Source organism: Alexandromys fortis, unplaced genomic scaffold (genome assembly GCF_014885135.2).
Source record: "Alexandromys fortis isolate MF-2015 unplaced genomic scaffold, M_Fortis_MF-2015_v1.1 scaffold_0, whole genome shotgun sequence".
Taxonomy (NCBI): domain Eukaryota; kingdom Metazoa; phylum Chordata; class Mammalia; order Rodentia; family Cricetidae; genus Alexandromys; species Alexandromys fortis.
The window spans coordinates 37,573,453-37,598,498 of NW_026067949.1; the positions used below are offsets into that span (position 1 = coordinate 37,573,453).

Below are 25,046 nucleotides of genomic sequence, written 5' to 3' on the forward strand. Positions count from 1 at the left end.
GTTTTATTTAGTGCTCTTAGGTATAAAACTATAAGTATATTATGAATTAGAAGCTATGCCTCTCTTTTCTCTTCTCTCTTTTCTACTCCCATGCGGTTCACTATAAATTGTATTCCTGAAAATCACAATTCCCTTCCACCATCATTATAATTTTACTTTGTTTTAGATACATCTAATAAAATAATTAAAAATGCAGAAAACATGTACACAGGTTTCCTGGAATCATTGCTTCAAATATTTGACTTGTTTTAAGATGGCAGAATAGATGGATGGGTAACTAAGTTACACTGTCTGTGTCTAGGCAACAGCTATGGAACTGTCCTAATTCACAGGTTTCTTTCAAAATAGAGTGAGCGGGTATGTAAATAGGACTTTGATAAACTAGGACTTCATTGGGACAAAGTAAATGTAATTAATTTTAGCAATATCATAATTAATGTAAAAAGATCCTTTTATAAAAGAGTAATTATTTTCATGATGCATATACTATTGCCATATTAAATAGTCACATTATAATATAATTGAATACTTTTTAACTACATGCAGACATATACAAAGAATGGTCAGTGTAATTTTTTTAAAATTTCTACAAAATACGTTTTGTAAGGATTTAGAAATGAAAGCTTTTTTGTATTCACATTATTAAAAGAGCTGAGGTTTTGTTTCTATGCATATTTGAAGCAGATAAATAACTAACGTAACTCCATAAACTAGTCTCTTAAAATAAATTCATAGAAGTTTGTCAGAAGGACACTCCCACCAGGTGGTAGAAAAACATATGTTTTTTTATTCAATAAATATTCCAGAAAAGGCAGGTTGGAATTCAAGTCTTTAAGATGGTTTAGAAATTGAAAGTCAAATGTGCTGGAAATAGCAGCCAATAAAATTTCTGAGCGCAAAGCCTGAGCATAGGGACATCAGCATTCCTGGCAGCTCTTAGCACCTGGAACTCCACAAGTAACTACTGGCAGTTATAGCAAGATGATGAATTTCCCATACATATATACATGGTGTGTGTGTGTGTGTGTGTGTGTGAGAGAGAGAGAGAGAGAGAGAGAGAGAGAGAGAGAGAGAGAGAGAGAGAGATTTCATGCACACCTGTGCCCGTGTGAGCAAAATAATCTTGCTGCCATAGAAGCAGGTGATTATATATTCTCAAGGGAAGAGATCCTCAAGATACTAGATCAGAAAAAACAAGACTAGAGACTATGAATGCCGAAACATGTAAATTCTCAAGTAAGAAATCCTAAGAAAAACAAAGGCAGCAAAAGAGCCAAGTTCACAAAAGCAATTGTTGGACAGCAACTGTTTTCAGCTTAGTAGTAAAATAAAAAAGGTTGAATCATTTGCTCTTTAAGAATGACTCCACAGTGAGTAGGGGTGCTCTGTCCTGGAGAGAATCTAGTGCAATTATTGGATCGATGACACCCTGCTTACTTTCAGTAGGGTTCACATCTTCAATTTTTTATTGAGATGGGATAATAAACTAGGAAGACACTATCCCAGATCACTCTGAACACCAGCAGTATCTGGCAACCTTGTTACTAGAATCCTAAATATTGGATAAAAAAAACAATCCTCTGTGTTGAGAATGTCTGCACTACTATTGCAATATATAGTATGTATCTGAGAATCCTTTTCTAAGATTGGCCTTAGAACTTGTTATGACATTAAGGGGTCAACACTATTCACATCTTTCATTACCACTGTACTGGATGTAAGTGTCCTCCCTTCACACCCCTCTTTGTTGTTTAATTCTTTGTACCAGATTTTTTCAGACATTCTGATTTCCTTGACCCACTCTAACAGTTTAAGAAGTTTCATGAAAACTTTTGTTACAGAGCTCTCTTCCTGTTCAGGACTGTTTAAAAAGAAATGATTTAGAACACCAAAACAAACTTCCATAGTGTAGCTTCTACTGTAATTAAACAAATTTTGTTTTGTTGTAAAACGTTAGAAGAACATGAACTAGTTTGTTTCTGTTGCTGTGATGAAGCAAATATAAAAACAAATTTATTGAGGAAAGGGTTTGTTTCTGATCATAGTTCAGTCCATCGTTAATGGAAGTCATGATAGGGAGTAAAGACAGGAGGTACTTGGAGGTAGGAACTTAAACAGACACCATGGAGAAACACTGTTGGTTGGCTTTCACCTCATGGCTTGTTAGGTTGTTGTTGTTGTTTTTTTTGTTGTTGTTGTTTTGTTTTGTTTTGTTTTGGTAGAACTCAATATCATGGTACCACCTAGAGGGGCTGGATTATTTCACATCAATCATCAATCAAGAAAATGCTGCATAAATCCTACACTCATCCTGATAAATGCAATATCTCAATCTATGTTCCCTCCTTCCAGGATGTATAAAGTTGGCAATAACTAAACAGCATAGAGGGATCCCTTAAGCATCTATGCTCCATTATATTATGGATATGTATATGACAGAGATTATATCATGAAAACTGAGATAAAATGAATTGTACACAACTTAATAATTGTGAAGTCATGAATCTGCTTTTAAGACAAATTTGCAAATACAAACAAAATTTAAGTAATTTAAAATGGGAATCAAAAACCACTCAATTTATTACATTGAACATCATTATTTGACCCAAAGAATGACAATGTTTTCTACATGAAAGGAAAGAAAACAGTATTTGGGCAAAGAGAACTTTATACTAAACTTCAATCCCTTTATTTCTATTCTTGACAGCTATACAAACATGCTGAGTCTCCAGTTATTTCATTTAATCATTCTAATGATCTAGAAATCCTTAAGATAGGATGATATTCTCCATTCTACAAAGGAAGGCCAACAATAAAACTTTGACTGAAAGGATTTTACTGAATATGCTGCATATAATTTTTTTATTTAAGAATATATTAGAACTGCAATGACTATTATAAAATATTTTGTAAAATTTGGCCATAGTGATAGAGCAGGCATTATCATTGCATGTGAACATTCATTGAAATCTTTTGTTCACTTTTACAATACAAAAATTATAAACAGGAGAATTTATTTTAGAAAAGGAACTACAAAAAAACTAAATAACAAAACCCAAAGGCCAAATCTTATCTTACCACAACAAATGAGGAACCTGATTCCAAAACAAAAATATCATTATTGGGGGCGGGGAAAAATATCAGGATTGTTTTTACTACAATTAAGAGTTTCCAGATTCTGTACAGGTTAAAAGGTTTGGATGCAATACATAGTCAATAAATACTTTCTATTTAATTATGTGCTTATCTTACAGTGGTCTTGGAAGAATATATTTAATGAATTAAAGGGATTATGTATAATTAGCATATTAATTATCTGCTTGTTAATAAAATCTTCTGAAGTACATGGATGTGCTTATGAGCAATTTGTTTCCTTGTAGGTACTTCAAATAATCTCTTGCAATTTGTTTACAATATTAATTTACAGTGTCCACAAATGAAGTGAGACATTTTTATATAACTATAAATGCTATTATACCTTTTAATAATTCAAGAAAGATATTGCCTAATGTGCATACTACTTAATTTTAAGATCAGTGTTATTGAAGTATTTTTTTGTGTTTTATATTTTCAATGCCAGTAACTTGAATATTTTGACTATATTTCACAAAAATACATAGCTATAGAATTATATTTTCTTATACTTCTTAGTTGATGGACCATAAACTTAAAGTTACCTGAAAACAAATTTCAGTTTCATTCACGTGCCTTCTAAAAGCTAGTCTGGAAAAAATGTCAGACATTTTCACAAGAAAGTTGTTTTTTAACTTGCTTCAGAGTCAGAATATAACAGAACACATTTAATTCATACATATACAACACACAAGTATATATGTATATGTATATTTAAAACCAATTCTATAAATTAATTAAATTAGATGAACTTTCTTCTTTGCATGACTATTTTCTGAAATTATGGAAGGCCTGGATATGGTATCAGTATGTATTCAAATGTAGGAGGGAAATTAATAAAATGCTCACAGAAATGGAGAACATCACCACCTCTACCCCTTTCACCCAGTCCAATGCTAGTAGAACAATAAAATCCTAAAGAGAAAATTTATTAAAAGTCTTATTATTTTTATCCTAGACAGAAGTAATAGAGATAAATAAATACAACACACAAATTCCTGACTATAGGCAAGCTTGTTCTGAAGTTTGAAAATGTGTATTTCGCTGTCTCACTGTAGAACGTGTACTTTCATTTAGAATGCCCAGTTATAACCATATATAATGTCTGTCAATCTATCAGAATAATGATATTCCCATGCTTCCTTCCCTCTCTATATCATTGACATGCATAATTGAATGTCTTGTTATCAAATGTTTGCTTTAAAACAAAAAGAGAGACAGAAGAAAACAAAATGAACATTCTTAAGTATTTTAAATTTTTAAATGTTTTATTCTGTATCCAAAATAAATGCCATGCATATTATATTGGTAAATTGTTCCATGTTGTTGGAACTCACCAAGAAGCTAGCTTTTGAAAGAGGGTTGTTACCTTTCCACCTTTTCAGACCTAACTATATTAGTCTCAACATATCTCTGTGGTATGGTGTTGGACTACTTCCCTAACATTGTGATTGGGAAGAAAGAGAACAATGAAATAGCCCAAGAAAACACACTGATAGTGGTTCTGAAACTTCCTAATACTTTGACCTTTTAACACAATTTCTCATGCTGTGTTGACCCCCAACCAGAAAATAATTTTGTTGCTACTTCATAAGTATAATTTTGCTACTGTTATGGATCTTAATGTAAATATCTAATATGTAGTCAAAGGACTCATGACCTACTGGTTGAGAATCACTGAGTTGAAAGGTATATTAGTTCCATTTGATGTTATTATTGTTTATCTTCTGTATAAACAAATAAAAATACTTACAATGGGAAAAAGAAACTTAACGTTTAACCATGAAGTCAGAAACTTCAGCTTCCCCACTTGAGTTCTCCTTAATGGTATGAGTGGCCAGCTTGATTGTCATCTGTCTACCTGCTGCTGTTGTTTGTTCTACTACTTAGAAGTGTTATTAAGGATGTGCTCTGTTCTGTCTCAGGCTCTCTCTATTGGGAACTCCAGGCAGAGGTCTTGACAAGATATCAATACTTGATTTGATGATGCTTTGTTTTCTACCTCTGTCTGTCCATGCACCCACCATCTATCCATATATCCATCCTTCTATCTAGCTATCAATCTACCTTACTATCTATCTGTTGTTGTTTTTCCCCCCTTTGGCTTTTGTTCAGAAATATTTGCACATGTGGATGTGAGGAATCTTTATGTTTTAAAAATGTGTTTGTATATGAGAAGAAATACAATTTGTGAAGAAGGAGTAGTGGAAAATAAGACTAGCCATCTCTAAAGGGAAGCAGAACCACAGGAAAACAACTCAGAGTTCTGTAACAATCACCTTCCCTCACTTCTGACTAGTAGATGACTAGAGGCAGCCAAATCACCTAGAGAAAGCTCTGTTTTGATTATCCCATTTAACCATTTGAATGCCATCAATTCCTTCTTGGGACATACATGAAGGATTTCCGAGCCCCCTTTTCCATGTATGAAGCTACTCCACTATCATCCTGTCTGTCCTTGAGTCTCTCTGTCAAATGCAAAGGATGAGAGTTCAATCACTTCTTATCAAATATCTTTTTTTTATTTTTATTTTTTATTATTTATTTATTTATTGAGAATAAGAAAAAAAAGTTTCCGCCTCCTCCCAGCCTCCCATTTCCCTCCTCCTCCCCCCACTCCTCTCCCCCTCCCTCTCTAATCCAAAGAGCAGTCATGGTTCCCTGCCCTGTGGAAAGTCCAAGGTCCTTCCCGCTCCGTCCATGTCTAGGAAGGTGAACATCCAAACTGGCTAGGCTCCAACCAAGCCAGAACATGAAGTAGGATCAAAACCCCGTTCCATTGTCCTTGGCTTCTCATCAGCCCTCATTGTTCGCCATGATCAGAGAGNGGAGGCAACCTACTGACTGGGAGAAGATCTTCACCAACCCCGCAACAGACAAAGGTCTGATCTCCAAAATATATAGAGAACTCAAGAAACTAAACTTTAAAATGCTAATTAACCCAATTAAAAAATGGGGCATTGAACTGAACAGAGAATTCTCAAAAGAAGAAGTTCAAATGGCCAAAAGACACCTAAGGTCATGCTCAACCTCATTAGCAATCAGGGAAATATCTTTTTTTAAAAAGTTACTGATTCTGATTTAGCTTCTACCAAAGTGTTTCCAGTTTATTTTTACTGAAGAAACAATCTTTGCTCAATAAAAAAAAAAAAAAAAAAACATGAATTCAAATTTTCAGTTGGCTATACATTTATATCTTTATCTGAACAAATACTACTGCATTAACATATAGCCTACTTTAAGCAGTGGATTTTATTTTAATTATTTACTTTGTAGAAAAGTGATACCCATACTGAAAAATACAAGCCACCTTCTTCTTTATCAGATGAAAGTCTTTGGACTTTATCACTCATTTCCTGCTTTTTGCTGAGCTTCTCGGGAGAGAATCTTAAGTACTGTGTAAACCTAGCGACCTGAGGTCAATTCCTGAAAGCCACGTAGAGGTGGGAGGAGAAAGCAACTACACAATGTCATCTACTGATCCTCAGCTGGGTGCTTCGGTATGAAAATGCACATGCGCACACATGCACGCACACACACACACACACACACACACCACGTAGTAGTAGTAGTAGTAGTAGTAGTAGTAGTAGTAGTAGTAGTAGTAGTAGTAGTGGTAGTAGTAAAACAACTCAAGATAGAGAGAGATTGCTCCTTCCTGAGTTAGACTTTTTTTTTTTTCCAGAAAGCTATGGGCTTCACATTAAAACTCACCAATTTAGAGCTATAAACCCTCTATCAGGTCTCTATATTTCACGAAGTGATATCCCACAGCCCTAATCATTTCAGACTCAGGTCTAGTTGATTAGACTTCCAGAGGCCAAAGTTGGAGAATCTTTCAAATAGGCAATCATATACTATTTAACCCTCCCCAACCCTCTTTTTAAAAGAGAAACATCAAAAAAGGTTATGACTGAGAATTTTCCATTCTTCGAATCTATTGCCTTGTGGGCTCAAACACAGAGAAAGATGCATCTTCACATTTTAGGATACGTGAATATTAATTTATTTTGTTTTCTTGAGCATTATTTGTGTTTATTCATGTGAGAATTATCTATCTATTATCTAATTATCATGCAAAAGACAGAAATCTCAACAAACAATTCCTATTCAAGGCAAATGAGTTCCAAAAATAATCAAGAAGATGGATAACAGGTCACTAACAAAAGAAAGAACAGCAAATAGCCTCTAATTAATAGCTAATATCAACACACACACACACACACAGGTTTTTTTAATGATGTGGGCATGAGAAAGAGACATGTGCAAGAACTTTTAAAAGTTCATGCATGCCAAATACCCAATGCATAGAAATTATTGTCTTTGAGATGGGAAAAGAAGAGAATAATAAGAAAAGGGAATTTTGTAAGAAATCTGTACTATGCTATGGTTTGTATAATGACAGCTGTATTGGTCGATGTTTAAGCTCATTTGGAACTTTGTACTCTGTTTCCTGGCAATTTCTTAGGAAATTTAGTTTTTGTTGTTGCTGCTGAAGTTCTATATTTTGGCTCAAGGAAATGCTATTGATTTTTACCATGGAGCTGCATCACAGGTTCCTTTGAAAGCTCATGGCATTGTGCCCTTCAAAATATAGAATGAGATTCCCAGACCTACCAAGAACTTCTAGAGCCCACCTAATTCTGGCTGCTACCACTGTCTGTCTCAAATAAGAATGAATCACTATCTTACAGAAATAGGGGTTAGGCAATGAACATGCAAGAGAGGTCGTGGTATTGGTTTATCCTTTGCAAAAAGTGGAGTAGAAACATCTCTAGAATCTCTCCAAAGACAGTCAGCACTACTGCAAATCACTGACATTGATTACTTGTCTCAATACCACAGAGTGTTTGCTTTGAAATGTTCGATTCAATACAATGTTCTGAGAGATACAGTAATGTTTACATGTTTGATCCATGAGAAATCGCGATGGAATTTTCAATGCTGCTGAGCAATTGAGCCAAGAACCCTGTTAGGGTCAGTTTCCTAGGATGAATGACTCCCCATAGGGGGCAATTAGTTGTTGCTGTGCTCCTAGGATTCCGAGCATCACTCTGCCTTCATCTCATTTGTCATTCATTAATAAATTATGCTCTGCTCTCTAATTATTTTAAGAGCTTTTTCACAAAAACAAAACTCATGTAATTATATGAAAATAGATTGGATAATAACTCTCAGTATTAAATCAATATGTTTGCCTGGATATATTACAGTTTTATGAAATCATATCTATTTGTTGACTCATAAACCACTGAGATTTACTTTTAGTGAACTCTTTTATAATACTGATGGTATGTGAGATTATAAATATTTGTTTATTTGCCGCCACCCAAATTTAAATAGTGTTATACTAAAATATATATTTATATAATTCTCTTCTTAAATTCTCATAAGTTTGGAACTATATAACCCCTGTTACTTTGTACACATCAAAACTATCAATTTATCTATTATTACATAAAAGGAATAATAAAAGGCTTTTTATTATTATTGTTTACAAAAACACTACTACTTACTTTTAAATAATACTTATTAAAAATAGCTAAGTGTCAAAAATGCTATGATAAGCCAAGTTTTTTTTAATTTCTCTTCCAATTACTGTTTCATTATCTACCTATTTATTCATCATTTATAAAAAGACTGTGTATTTATTGGTCAGAGATTCTGTAAATAATAAGTTGGCATTACTAACATAACTCAGTTTTCCCAACTGCCATCATTAATAATGGGCAAATCACTTCACATGGTGATTGATGCACAGTTGGTTTTTAATTCTGTAATTTATGAGTAAGTAACTCATTCAATTACAATAAGTGTAAAAGCCACAGAAATATCTCCCTCTTTTTTTAATAGACAAAAGAGAGAACATACACACATAATGAACTGTAATTTGGAATGGAAAGTTTCAAATTTATATGAAAAACAACTGATACCTCATTTCAATGTTTTAGTGTAAAGAGAGAAGGCTTTAGCTGAAGAATGGAGGAGGCTTTAGCATGGAAATAATAGTTGTTACAGGTCTTCATATGTGGCCAAAGTTTAAACACTGAGAAGTGAGTAGAAATTTGGTAGAAAGAAAGGGGGATGTCAGACTGTATGCAGAGTGAGATCGACTCTCCTCATTTTTTATCCTATACTTAGGATGAGTCTCATACTAAAGCATGGGTGTCTGCTGTTCTTGACCATTTCTTAATAAGATGAGTTCTTCATCCTTCTCTCAGTTAATGATCACTCTTATGTTTATCAACATATTCTTTAAAGCTTGATATAAAGGTTTTGTTAAGTCTATTGCCATTGGCTTTGAAAATGAAGTGTTAAGAGCACCACATCCAAAGCTCAGCTCAGTAAAGTGATCATTAACTCAATGATAAGTTGTTCTCTAGCTTTATAGACTCTTATAACTCCTGAGCTGGATATTCCTCTTCTGATGTACATATCGTTCAAATGAAAGTGTTAAGCATCTCTGATTATTCCTTGCAGTTGGGAGGCAGAGACAGTCAGATCTTGGAGTTGTTTATCAGCCTGTTCCACCGAGCTAGTCCCAAGATAACCAGGGTCAGACAGAGGAGCCATGTCTTTTAAACAAACAAACAAACAATTAAACAAATGAAAACTCTATCTAAGGAGCTTTAAAAATATACAGAAGTGAAACTAACCATCTTAAGGGAATCAAGAATATTGATGGCATTGGTGACATTAGAAATGAGTTGCAATGAAGTACAATTTAGCAGGAAATCCTGTCCAAAGAAAGAAAGAGGAGTAATTCACTTTATTATTATAAGTCAATGGAAATTAAATTCTAAGAAGTATTTTATTAATTTTACTGATAACTCTGAAAAGTTTTTAATGTTATCCCCTCATTCTAGCAGAACAAAATGGGAAATTTTATATACAACAGCTGACACACCTCATGATTACACGTAATGGAATATCCTACAGTGAAAAGAAATGGAAGGAGCTACAGAGATGGTTCTGCAGGTGAAAGCCATCACGCTGCCACCTGACAATTGGAGTTTAATCCTCTGAGCTCTCAGAAAGCTGGATGGTGGGACCAGCATCTGTAACTCTCTCACGGCTACTGAAACATGGAGCTGACTAATAGAAGTTGTTGGGTGCTTAGAGGCCAGATACTGAAGTGTGCAGAGCAACAGCAGAAACGCAAATGGAGAAATCCTAACTCCAGACATAGTGAAGAAAGTCAGTTTCTGCAGAGTTGTTCTCTGAATTCCACTTGCAAATGTACCTGGGTGTGCAAAGTCACTCGTCCCTTCATACACAGTCTCACTAAACATCTATGTTCTCTACCACCTTGTGTCTTATAATTTACTGAAAAAGAAAGAGCAAAAGCCAGATGAAGACATATTTGAGAAACCATCTGTAGCAGGCAGAAGAAAGACCCATGGATTATCATTTTCTTGCCTGTGACAGTGTAAGATGCTGTGCAGACTTGAAAGGAATAACACATAAGCCACGTAGTTCTCTATTAAACTGAGTATGGAGATGTAGGAAAGAGCAGTGAAAAAGTCTTAGGGGAGGACATTCTTAACAATGCTCATGAAAAAGCAGGGAGATACTTTTTTTCAGATTTGATGGAGGAAGGACATTGGTTAATTATAATAAAGAAACTGCCTCGGCCCTCATAGGACAGAAAATTAGGTAGGCGGAGTAGACAGAAGAGAATTCTGGGAGAAAGAAGCTTAGTGAAGGAGTCGCCATGATTCTCCCGCTCCAGACAGACGCAGGTTAAGATCCTCCCTGGTAAGCCAGCTCATGGGCTACACAGAATATTAGAAATGGGTTAGAACAATATGTAAGAGCTAGCCAATAAGAAGCTGGAACTAGCCGGGCCAGGCAGTGTTTGAAAGAATACAGTTTCCGTGTAATTATTTCGGGCATAAGCTAGCCATGCGGGCGGCCGGCCGCTCCTAATTTCAACACACATTGAATCAGACAGTTTCAGCATTGAGACATGACGTCATGAAATAGGATATGTGGAGTCCTGACAATGGTACCCGCTAACGGGTCATGCATAATTGGTGTTAGACAATATTATGACTATTCCTGACAATATTATTATCTTATTGTTTGCAATAGACAACATAATTCCTCGGAAGAAAGTTTAAAATATTTTGTACCCTTACAAAACACTCACAATTCTTTATTCTTTGAATGGCCTAATTATTTTTATTTTATGTGTAAGAGCTTTTCCCGCATGTTTTCCTGGTACATATTAAGATCAGAGGTAGGCTCTGAATCTCCTAGAACTGCTGTTGCACATAGATTTTAGCTGCCAGATGAGTTCTGAGTGGTGCTCTGCAAAAATAGCAAGTGTTCTTTGTAGTCTAAAAAAAAAATCACAAGTATTTAATGTAGATGCAGCCAGAGTTCTGGTATATGTCTAAATTTGTATTCATGGTCCCAAGTGAACACTGAAAAATTTTACTCTGAAACTATTGTTTATTTTTCTGTGTAGAAGTGATTATTATTTATAAGAATTCAGCTATGACTCAATATTAACAGGAGCGTTAATCAGACCATCCTCATTGTACAAATGGAAAAAAATGTGGATTTCAAAAGTATTGAAAGTCTGTTCTCTTTATCGTTATTTTAATTCAGCCCTATGAAATTCTGTCTACTTATAAATCTACTAAAATAAAAGATAAGTATTTGAACAAAGGTGATTGCTCTTTTTTTCTCAAATGTACAAGTGGACCTTGTTAGGAATGTGTACCAGAATCTCAACAAACCATTGTGATGGGTATCTATGACGACCGAATCATTTGCATTCTGATATACACGAGAAATCAGAAGAAAATTACAAAACAAAATTTACTGTTACTTTTCAGGTAAAATGAGAGTAAACTAAAGCAATGTTTCATATAAAACTGCTGTCTATGTTTCTGATGTCACCCTATGTCTTAATTCTTATAGTTTATCCTGCAGATACAATAGTCATTCATTGCTGAAGAAACTCACCTCAGGAATCAGAAAGTCATGTCAAAAGGAGGAAGTGTCAGTCTCTTAGTGGGATATTGAGGCATTATAATAGAGCAATCAAATCTAGGCATGCCTTCTTCACATACTCAAAAACACAAGAGAAGAACCTTGGTCCAGGAAATAATATTTTTCTAGTCAGGAAGCAATTTTTCATACTGAATTTATTATCTTAGAAACATCTCAACATGAAAGTCATAAATGAATACTCTTAAAAGTCTCATCAAAGATGATGCAGAAAAAAACAAATCCTTCTCTTCTTCAGGATATTTTCCCTGCTCTTTACTTTCCAATTTCAGAATAGGCAATAGGCTTTAAGCCCTGGGGCTTGATGTAACACAGCAAGTATAAATATATATGACTGAGCAAGTTCTAATAATGTGTACTTATCTCCAGATGTTATCCGAGAATTAATTTGAATTAAAAAGGAAATCTCCAGTTTTATTTGATGTAACTAAATATGAGAACATATGAAAAATTTAGATTTCAGAAATAAAATATCACAAATCATTATTTAATTCCCTAAAATCTAAAGATAGAGTCAAATAAATAAATCAGTTCTGTATAGTCAATTTTACTTTGCTTTTTATGTATCCTTATATTATAATTTAAGTTTTATAATAAACTAAGGTATTTGTCAGAGTCAGTTTTCAATATTTATGCCCTTGTGTTTAAAAGGGGAAATTTAAAACTTGGAGGGGGAAAGGCTAATTAAAAAAGAAAAAAAGAAGCAAGAAAGTAAAATAGCAAGAGGCTCTAACTTGTGGAAATGAAAGTTTCACAAAACCTGCAGATTAAACAACTATATTTATAAAATAGGAAATGTAAGGAAAAAACCCAAACCGTGCTATAAAGAACCCATCTGTGTTCAATACTCTAAGAGATGAAAGAGAAAGATTAAAGAAACTTACAGTTTGCTTACATTACAGAGGATTTAAGTTTTAATCTTCTTGGGATAATTAGTCATAGTTTGTTGAAAGATTATCAATTTTCTGTAATGTCATATGGGAATTTAAACATTATTGAGAAATAATATGGTAAAAAGAAAACTTTAAGCCTTGAAGTAAAAAGCCCTATCGAAAAATGAACACCTTTGAAAGAGTTGATTATTTTCTAATTTATAAAATTAGTGCTACTTCTCAAGATTAACAAAATTATATGTATTCTAAAATCACATCTAGTTAGAAAGAATCTAAAGATAGCCAGCCAAAAGTTATCTAATAGGATTTTGAAACTTTGCGTTTGATTTCTTTTTATCTTGAGTTCTTATTAGAATAAAAAGTTTTGCAATAGTTTAATTATATTACATTCACCATAACATACTCTAAAAATGTATTTTTCTGTATTATGAAAGTAAATTCAAAATGTCATTGTTACAATTATATTTTCCTTTAGTTTGCATGTTAATTTAAATTATCATCATGCATATGAAGATAATTTTGGATATAATTTCAGATAATATTTTGAAACAAATTAAAATAAAATGGGTTCATTTATTTTGCACCATTGAGAAATCAAATTATATTCAATTAACAAAAATGTTGGCAAAGTTGTACTTGAGACTTCTTATTCAAGGGGTTATGCTATGAAAAGAGAGTTCAAAGTGAGAGGGAAATCAGGACAACCTTGGGCATGTATTAAACATTTATTAATTACTTATTTGTTGTCACAGAGACAGAGGGTTGGCTCTGTTTATGTCAACTTGGCATCGACTTCAGATAACCGAAAGAAGAGAGCCTCAACTGCAAAAACATGCCTCCATATGATCCTGTGTCACGACATTTTTAAAATTAGTGATTGCCTGGTAACAACTCAGTCCGTTGTGGGGGGATCTAACTTTGGGCTGATGGTCCCGGTCTGTATACAAAATGAAGCTGAGCAAGTCATGGGGAGCAAACCAATAAGCAGCACCCGCTCATGGCTTCTGTGTCAGTTCCTTCCTCCAGCTTCCTGCCCTGTTTGAGCTCTTGCTCTGACTACCTTCCATCATTATCTACAAAAAGACGTGTAAGCCAAATAAACCCTTTCCTCATCAAATTGTCTTGGTCATGATGTTTTATCGCAGGAACAGTAACCCTAAGACAGAAAATATATATGTATGTATATTAACATCTTTACAGCATATCCATGATAGTATCCAATAATTAGCCAGAACTCTAATATAATTTCCGAATTTTACTGCAGTCATGCAAATTTTGTTACCTTCCTACATTATTTTTTTTAACTCCCGAATGTATGAGTTACATAAATACTAGTCCTATTTCTCAAATGACTAGCAGGCAGTTTCTTTGGACATCCTAAACAATGACTAACACTGAATCAGGCAACGATAAATTCTTTTGAGATATAAAATATGCAGAATTAGCAATGCATTGTGTTAGAAGAGCCGTATCAGTCTACTAATCACAGAATAAGCAATATCATTTAGTACTGTTCTTGTGGAGAGGAGAGACTATATCTAAGAAGGAGGGAAAGTACGTGATAACAATTGGCAGCAACATGGACAAGATAAAACTTAAGAACTAAGGCACACATAGACATTATTTCCTGGCATGCTGCTTCTTTGATTTGTTTTAGGGTGTGCTTAATCGCCACATCGTTGGATCAAGGTGAGAGAGCGAGCAGCTGCAAAGGTTCAGAAACTCTTTCCTCCCTTACCTGCCACTGAGGAGGAAGCCAATCATCACTGCCAACAAGATGACTCCCACCGTCACCGACACTGCAATGATGGGAATCTGGCTTTGATCATTGGATGCTGCTACTGCTGATAGAAGACACAGAAAAAAGAACTTGTAGTTAAAGGTACCACATGCATCAAAACGTGAGCTGCTTCACAGCGGGTAATTGATCGTGGTTTAAACAATTCACCCGCATCCAGCTAAGGTTACCTCATAATGTCTGTTTTCAGAAAGGCATTTGAAGGAGGAAATATTAACTCACCAAATATAAATCAAAAGCCCAATGCTCACAAATTATTTTCTCTCTATAATAAAAATCAATGCAGATTATACAGTACCACAATTATTTGCACCTTGCAAGGTAAAGGGGAATTTTTGTCTATGACTTCAAACACATGCATGTATACATTGTATAACAAAATGTTATATATTTTATAACAAAATTTTATAACAAATTTTTATAACATTGTATAATAAAATGTTGAATATTTAAGCTTTGACATTTCTAGATTTTGGATGTTGTTCTCTAGGAAAACAAATATATTACCTCAAGAATTCCTCCCTCTATACAGAATGTCTGAAATAATGGTCTCTGACCTTGCTGAAATAAAATGCAAAACCAAAGTCTATATCTAATTTAATAGCCCAGCTACATGTGCAATAAAATGTCACTATATTTTATTAATAGGATGACTGAAAATTATGAAAGTGTCAATTTAAAGCGTTGTGGCTATGATTAGACAAATTTGAAGTACTTGTTTACTACATATTTTTACACATGGATTTACAGCAGTTTATAACTTTATCAATGCAATGGTTACAATATGGTTATGAAAGTCTTAGGTAGTGGTATCTAAATAAGCATGATAAACTTTATGATGTGCTGATACCATCCTATGTAGAAAACACATACAGCAAACTGCTCTCAGTGGGGTACCTAACAGGTCTCGTTAGTCCCAGTGTCATTCTGATGCTTCAGCATAGCACTGCACAGCCTCACAATAATAAACCTGTGGTTTTCAAAGCCTGTAGCAAGTACAGTTTCTGTTTGCTTTTTACCATTCCTATGCCAGATCTTGATATATATAATTTGTGATTCCATATCTCTCTGTATTGTCTTGTAGCTGCCTTATTTCTGTCCAAGATGAGCTTTTTATAAGTACCTCCTTGTCCTGACCTAAATATCAACCAAGTCAAAACATTCTACAGATTCCAATATTTTCAACAGCTTATGAGTAAAATTTTATTTATAGGCTATGGGTAAAGTATGAGTAAAATTCTTTGTAATCTACAAGTCTATGTTCTTACCTTCCCCTTTCTTTCCCTTTTAAAAGAAATGTATTTGTTTTGCTTTTATGTTTGAGGGTATTCTTCCTGCACGTATGGCAGCACACTACATCGGATCTTGGAACCCACAGAGGTGAGAAGAGGCCACTGAATACCACGGAACTGAAGTCACAGATGGTTGGGAGCCACAATGAGAATATTGGGAATTAAACCCAGCACCTCTAGAAAAGCTTCCAATGCTCATTTTTTAATTCTTTTTATTTAGTTATCCATTTTTCTTTGCTCCCCTCCCTTTCTCTCTTCTCTTATTCTACCCTCTCCTGTGACCCCTACACTCACAATTTACTCAGATTTTATCTTTTTCTCCTTCCTATGTAGATCCATGTATATCTCTCTTAGAATCCTCTTCATTGTCTAGGTTCTCTGAGGTTGTGATCTGTCAGGATTGAACCCATCAATGAAAGGAAGAAATGTCTTTTGGGGAGTGATATACCTTTATATCTAAACTAACTAACATTTAACCAAAATTTGAAAAAGATCCTGAATTTACTAGGTGTATGAGCTATAAAAATACTTCGTCATTTAGCCTTGCTATCTTGATTATAGAGCAGAAATAGTTACCCTGAATCACTACCTTTCTGTTAAAATTAGAGCTAATAAGTATAAAATATTTAGTGAAATAGCTTAATTATTAGTGTGCTTACATAGTTTTTTCCCTATATATTTTTTTCTGCTTTATTTACCCTCTTAATTCTAGTGCCAGCATCCTGAGTGAGTTCTATGGAAAAAACCTTATCTAGTGAAAGTCAGTATTGTTCCATCTCTCTGAAACTTTTCTTCTGCTTCAAGGCTATGGATGATTGTGAATTCAATGATTACATCATCTACATATATGCACTACAATAAATAATTTCTCCACTTGAAATATTTAGCTCAGTATTTAAACCATTCCTCCTGTTGCTTTGTTAACCAAAATAAGTAAGTAAATAAAGGTTTCTTTTTTGCTGTTTCCAGTGCTCTCTATAGTGACCCATGTTCTCTACAGTAATCCATGAGTGCTTATATTTGATGAATTCTTTGATTCCCCTCTCTTCTCTCTCTTCTTTTTTCTTTTCCCTTATCTTCCTTCTTGTCTTTCTCGCCAATAGAAAAGTAATCTAAAGCATCAGTTAACAAATCAAAATTTAAAATAAAAACTTAAAAATCAAAAGATGATTTTGTTTTCAATAATTGTAGCTCTCCATAGATGCAATCTGCTTTGTTCAATAAATATTTTCTTTTATGTTGATTGTATTGCCACAGGAAATCAAATATGCTTAAAACTGATGATCAATAGCATTTCTACTTCTGCAGGTTTGAGAAAGTGCACAAGAAAATACACCATAAATCAAACCACCAAGTTATAATGCTTCCATCTCCCGGGTTTCTATTCAATATTACTTAATATTCCTTACTAACTACTTCCCTATTAATTCCTAAATATGTTTGCTTTTTATTCCATATTCATCACATATTTTATCCAGTTATCACTTTGATTCAAACTTGTAAAATGATTATATCTGAATATTGTTCATAAAGTATTGAGAATCTATCATATGCATAGTGGAATTGATTATAAAATGAGATTTTTGACCTCTGTAGTTAAAAAATATCAAAGCTTATTTTGATCATGTCCTTAAAATATTATATATATATATTATATATATGTTTGTATACTTTGTTCCTAGAGTTTGTAGGCTAGTAGAGCATTCAATACTAGTAAAATATACATACATTGAAAACAATTACAATAGGATGGTGCCATAATATATCTTTTATAACAAATCCACCTTAAGATTAAAGTATAAGATTTAATAATTAATTCGTTCTGCAGACTGTATTTTTTCTGATTTTATAAATACACATTATTATATCTATTTAAAAGTTTATCTGAAAGCTAAGCAATAGATTTCAATTTTTATATGTTTAATTAAATTCAAGTCATGCATTTTTTGTATAGGAAAGAAATAGCAATTTCTACCACTGACATCTTTTCTTATAATGTCTCATGGGATAGCACAAGGGAGTCTGTTCAACACTTAATAAAAATTATTTATGTAAATCAATTAGAAATATTTTAAACAGAAGCAATTTGGGTTCCTAGAGGACTATATCACAGAAATTTATTAAATTGTATTGTTGTAATTATTCTAATAATTATAACATTAATCAAATAACTACACTTTTATTTTGTTACTTTTTAACTGTGTGTTTTCTTTTCCAATGCAAAGTATGGTGCTGGGTGAAGAACACACATAAATCCACACACACACATATGCATCTGTGAATGTACACATATACTCAGAGACAGGCACACACAAGCATACACACACATACACACAGGCAGACACACACACACTTATACACTTACATATACACACACACACGACGATTTACACTCCTCATGTGTGTTACTTCCTTAGCAGAAAACTAATAGTACTATCTCCCTTGTCCATAAACAAAGCATGATTTCGTCTTCTAAGTTAGCTTCAATGTATTTGCTTTAGGACAAGTGATCTAAAATCATTTGTTGAAGCCTGAAGTTATGTTTTATGAAATTAAACACGAAGTGGGCACCAAAGAGCATTTCAGAACCATTTCTAGATTTTCCATTCCAAGATTCTGACACAAATTTAATTTTTACTTTAGGAAATCAGATTGGATCCTGAAAGCACCATTTTCTTGTCAAATTCAATGCTAAAGAAAGCTCCCTGTAGAATTTGCTTAGAAAGACTAAAGTAGCATAGTTCAATAAAGCAAGTAAAAAGTAAATGGCAATAATTCAATAAAGCATGGCACCTGGGGGAACGAAGTCTTTAAAAGCACGGCTTAAACATTTCTTAAGATGCCTGATGTAGCAGCTCTCAGTGGACCAAAGCGGGCAGGCGAGCCGGACAGTGTTAACCCACAGACCTACCATTAGAGCATGGCCGAGGCCTCCTACCTGAAGGGGTCAGAAGTGGAGAGGGAAGGGAGAGAAGCTGACAACGAGCCCCGGGAGCCTATCGATCCACAGGCTCTCTTCTGGTAACCATTACAGAGACAGGGGTTGACAGTAATTAAAATGACTTACACACTGGTGTGGTTTCAAACTCAAATCTTCGACTGAAGGCACCGTAGCCTGCTGCTGTTCGTGCTCGAATTTGGAAGACATACACAGACGCAGGCTTCAGGCCCTCTGCAGTAATAGTGGTCTCTTTAGACTTGATAATTGTGTAGCTGGTCTCTTGGTCCTTGGATTGCATATGTAAGAAAGGGGGAAAAGAATCAGTCTTCAACAGATGAATTACTGACAGCAAAATAGAAAACTCATAAAATGGAACAGAAAGCAAAGACTTCCTATTATATGCACACTGAAAACAAAACCAAAGATATCTCTACTACCCCTGAAGCATTTTAGTATGTCAGCAAACGTTTACAGAACGTAACCATTATAATTTGGGACTAGAGAAATGTTTCAGCTGTTAAGAGCATTTGCTGGGGTGTCAGAAGACTCCATGTCAGTTTGCCACACCCACAGGATGACTCCTTACCACCTGTATCTCTAGTTTCAAGGGGCCCAATGCTCTCTTAAATCTGCAGACTCCTACAGTCCCATGGTACACATACATACAGTCATGTAGTCTCTCTCTCTCTGTCTCTCTCTCACACACACAAGAAATAAATCTTTAATAACATTGCAGGAAAGCATTACTCGGGAGACTGCATTTATGTTATGACTATGTGCTTGCTTCTGTAGGAACAACTTCTTGTAATATCCCTAACTTATTTGCTAGCTCTCCAGAATGCTGAAATTATCTCCTGAGTATTCAGATTACATGTAAGCTTTAAATCTTCTATAAATTTGATTTTTAATTAGATTTAAAGCTTATGAGATGAAATAAGTGCTTCAAATAAACTTTAATTTTGTTTGATTTAATCTAAACAGGAATCAGTAAAGAAAATTGCAAAAATACAAGACATGTGTGTATATATGTGTGTGTATGTATGTATGTATGTATATTATGTATATATACATATGTATGTATATATACATTTTTTAAAAGTGCTGGTTGTAGGAGACACTAGCAACTTAGTGATTGGAGGTAGAACAGAACAGAGATTGGAAGATAAACAAAGGAAACCTGTTCCTATTGGAGAAATGATAACAGAAGTTCCCACCCACCCCATGGCCTCTCAATGTCCTAGGACAAAGGCCAACATTTACCATGACACTCTAATCACAGGCTGACATGCTGTTACATTAGATTCACTTTTACCTATATTTTTACTTTGGAATAGGACATGGTGCCTGAGTATCCTCATCAGAATGGGGTAAGAATGAAACAAGGAATGAACATGAAGACGCTTCGTGGATTAATATATATGATCTAATGGATGTTCAACTCTTCCTAAATCTTCATAACGAAGGTGATATGTAACTACTTTCCGATTCACCACCAATACTACCCAAAACATAAACCTGGAAGCACTCATTTTTTTTAAAGCAGCCAATCAGTCTTCATTTATATGTTTCAACACAGCAAATCATCATGAATCTAGGTATATCCAAATTCATCTCTAAATTGGGATGGCCTGATTTGTTTCTAATAGATATAGGTTTTCTGATTCATTCTGCACTGCCATTGATCTTTAGATCTTAATGCACAGATTAAGTACTTAGTCAATGAAATATTGAGGGAATTTTTTGTTATTTTATAAGGGAGTTAAAGTACATAATTTAGTGCTGGAAGATGAATCTGATTCACAAGACCTTATATCTATTGTGTTAGTGCTAGGATAACAGAAGTAAAAAGTTATTCCTTGAGCTGTTCCTCAATATTGTAAACAACTTTTTATGATCCACTGTAGCTACAGAGAGTTCAGGGGATGCTCAGGTTTATGACTGAATAAACCTGATTATATTATTCACTGTTTTTCAATATTGAGCCTAAATATCATCAGTTCTCAGTAATAAACTTTGCAGTTTGGCTATGATTGTAGTAATAACTTTCAGTAAGAAATGTTTAAATATCCCATTTGCTAATATTATTTTCATCTCTTTGAAAGAAGTTTAACTTTGTGAAGAGAAATCTAGCAAAAAACCACTGCTATATTAAAATGTATTTGCTATAATTTCAATTTTCTTTTCTCATAAAAAAGTTTTAATATAAAATAAGATTTTTTTTTTATTTTTCGAGACAGGGTTTCTCCGTAGTTTTTGGTTCCTATCCTGGAACTAGCTTTTGTAGACCAGGCTGGCTTTGAACTCACAGAGATCCGCCTGCCTCTGCCTCCCGAGTGCTGGGATTAAAGGCGTGCGCCACCACCACCCGGCTAAGAAGACTTTTTTAAGAGCACAGGAATATTGACATTAAAATTACAAATATATGGTTAACATGTATATATAGGGCTCCACACCTCAGATTGTTTTTATTTAAAATGGATTTGAAAGTCTATCAATACAAAAGAGGAAAATCACAACACCATAAATAGGCAAATTTGATCACTCAAAAGCTTGTACAGATGAAACTAATGAAGAACAACAATGTAGAATAAATGCATTCTGTAAATATATTGAATACTTTATTACAAGAAGAAGGAAAGGGTATTTCAAAAATACCCTTTTGTTTGATTTTATGATTAGGATATCTTAGTTGTTTTTAACTAGTGTCTGATTGTACTTTGTCTTGCTGAGTTAGTTCAATGCTATATTTTTAAAAAAGTAATTTAGCAAAGAGTATGCAAATTGATTAAAGCCCATTATATATACTGGAATAATCTCAGTATTCTACAAAATATATTTCCATTCCACTTTTTAAACCCCTGAACAGGCTAATGTTCCTCTTCTCACAAGCTCTATATATACCTTGTAAGCAAGTAAATGCACCTGGCTGCCAAACTGTAGATCAGGGCAGGGGTGTTCACGGCACTGGGGCCCCAGCTGAGCAAATGAACTACATTCCCCAGCTGCTTCTTGAGCATCGCTCACATGTAGTGAGGGGAGGGCCCAGCGAAAGAAGCCAGCTGGCAAACAGCCTGTCAAGGGGCAGCTTCCCCTTTTCTTCTGCCTTTAATTAAGAGATGGCAAGAGGCCCATCACCAGACCAGAGCAGAGGAGCCCAATGACCTCTATTAGAACAGGGCAATGGTGGTTGATGTGCCAGCTGGCAAGTGCGCACATCCTAGAAGGCTGTGCCACCTGTGGCTGGCCGAAAGCCATCCAACAAAAAATTGGTGTCACCCTGAAGGTTCCAAATGAGCTCTGGAAATCTCCCAAAACCCCCACCTCAACACGTTATAAAGGCTCATTATCCTTTTTCCTTTTAGAAGTGTTAGGATAATCTTTATGTACATATGAGAATGTTTAGTAACTCGACATGGATTAATAACATTAACAAAGGCAATTTATAACTTCTACCAAGTACTATAACCCTTGTTACTTTTAAATGTGAACCAAGGTAAATTATTATCAATGTATTTTACCCTTAGCATGTAGAAACCACTTTCCCCAAATAAAGTGACTTTCTCTTTAAAAAAAAATAAATACATGTGTATGTATGCACCCATGAATGCTGATGTATGTACAAGTACATGGAGGAGCGCTTTTGCACTTGTGCACATGTAGTTGACCAGAGGGCTATCTTTAAGTGGCATCCTCAGACATGCCATCTACCTCCATTGAGACAATCTCTCGTTTCTTTCAATCTCAAAATCAATTAATGAAGATTGCTGTTCAGGAAGCCTCAGAGATCCTCCTCGGTCAGCTTCCAGAGTACTGGGACTGCAAGCATGCACCAGCGTGCCTGGAAACCATGGGTTCTGAGGATCTTAGAAGCAGGTCTTCCAACATGTTCACTACGTACTTTTCCAACTAAGATTTGCCACGCCTTCAGATTATTTTTCTTACTCTCGGTTATAAAGATAATAAAACATACTAATATACTACTAATTGCAAGTTATCAAAGAACAAATCATGTTGAAACTCAAATAACTAAAAAAAATTCTCCTTTGAAGAGAATGTTCCAGAATATGGATAGCATTCACCAGATATAGTCACAGAAAATAATACTTCCCAAGACACATTTAATATCTGTGCTCTAACAGAAGAAGCAACTTAAAGAATGAAAGAAGCAGACATCCTTGCTCATACTGAACAGTGTACGTAAGGTGGAAAGTGGTAGATAAAGTTAATGTTACTAACTATGGAGGCATGGAAAGGATTTGGGGAGTAAATACATGAATACTGCATATTGGTCTACATCATTAATTGAGTAGAATAAAAACAATGTAAACACACAAGCACACATTAAACTTTTTGTTAATAGGGTTTTGTTGATAGATCATATTTCAGCTAAATTAAATATATATAATCATGTATATAATTTTGGTGTAAAGATAACAATGGTTTCCATTACATATTTTTAGCAAGTTAAAATCCATTTTAACTGCACTAATCACTGCAAATATAAAATTTTTATAGCCAAAGTTCATTTGGTTTCCTTATATAAATGTTTGATTTTAGACAAATTTGCACTGTGTAGAATAGAAAAGGTTACAAAAGTAAATAGAAAATATATTCTTAATTTATAAAGTATTACACATAGAATGTGTTTATATCATCAATGTCTGGAACTCAGAGGCAGTTCTGATTACTGAACTCAGAGAATTGGGAATCAGTGAGGCCACCACATTCTGCCACATTACCTCCAATTATGTTGACAGGAAATACCTGCAACCATGCTGAAAAACAACTTCATCTCAAAGGTGCTCTCTTAGAGTACTTTGATGCATTCAAAACTACCTTTTTGGTGTGGATAACAAGGCACCAAGAAGGACAGCGGGAGAGGAGAACAATAAGAAGAAATTATGATGGAATGTAAATGAATAACACAATGAAATCAGTTTGATTATACTCTAAGGTAACCCAGCAAATTTCACAAGACAGTAAATACGGTTAAAAAAGAAAACAGTATCACCATTTATGTTCCGTATGATCCAATAGCTACAGATAACACTGTCACCAATAATAATTGATAGTATGATAATCCATTAACAAGATCAAAGGATCATCATTGTAGACATTTAAAAGCCTAGCTATAAGATCCAGATAGCTCTCACTAGTTTATATTCCTTCATTAATGCATTATCCTTAACTAAACCACATAGTTAATTGTCGAATTAATAATCAAAAGAAGGCATTTTAAATCTCTAAAAACTATGAAAGTTGTTTGACGACATTTTCTTAGACTTTTTTTTGTATGCACAAGTAATCTTAGATTTTTAAGTAATTTTCATTATCTAATCTGAGCATTTCAGGAGGTAATGAAAAGATCCATCCTCCTTTTCCATGGGAAGGTTTTTAGGAATCACAAATTAAGGTTATGTGCCATTAACATCCAATTTTTTCTTTCCTAAAAGTGAAATGATGCCTCTGTGAGTTTGTAAGAACTATTAAATGTAGCTCACTATTCCACTTTATCGTGATTCACTTGTGTGTACTGTGCTCCTGTAATTTCTTCTCCAATTAGCAAAGTCAGTACATCTGCGTCCAGGTCTCCATGTCGCCTATTTGGGTCTGGCACGGGCATCCATCTAACTTTCTGAACTCTTTTTTAGAACACAGATCATTCTAAAGATCTGCTGTTTAGGTTGAAGCTACCCCAAATCGCATTTTCATAGGATGGAAGGCAGAATGATAGACGGCGAATCCTGTCTTTCAGCAACTCAAGCCAGCATAACGGCAGAAACGATAAACTCACTCTGAGCTTCCAAATTTGATTCTATTTTCAATAGCTTACTTGATTATACAGTCAGAAGAAAGGAAAAGGATGTTAACCTCCTTTAGACAACAATGATTGCATGTCTGTATTGTGTGGGTGGGGTGAGTGTTATTTCCCATACTTTAACAGAACTGTTACTGTGATAGCGACCAGG

At 34.4% G+C, this 25,046-nt stretch overlaps 1 protein-coding gene and 1 long non-coding RNA gene across 10 annotated transcripts in view; one reads left to right on the forward strand and one right to left on the reverse strand.

Moving 5' to 3' along the window:
- Epha5 (EPH receptor A5) overlaps positions 1 to 25,046 on the reverse strand; it is a 278,614-nt gene that overhangs the window by 53,934 nt on the left and 199,634 nt on the right. For 6 of the 9 annotated variants that reach the window (XM_050150286.1, XM_050150285.1, XM_050150284.1 and 3 more), the window contains 2 exons: positions 19,204 to 19,363; positions 14,785 to 14,890 (listed from right to left, as the gene is read on the reverse strand). In XM_050150286.1, coding sequence (XP_050006243.1) covers positions 14,785 to 14,890; positions 19,204 to 19,363 — 266 coding nt within the window. The remainder of the gene's footprint in view (positions 1 to 14,784; positions 14,891 to 19,203; positions 19,364 to 25,046) is intronic. The other 3 variants (XM_050150282.1, XM_050150279.1, XM_050150287.1) reach the window with 1 other exon arrangement.
- Positions 10,766 to 15,302, forward strand: LOC126506594 (uncharacterized). Its single transcript, XR_007593264.1, has 3 exons — positions 10,766 to 10,890; positions 13,799 to 14,133; positions 14,704 to 15,302. It is a non-coding gene; the product is annotated as an uncharacterized lncRNA (long non-coding RNA).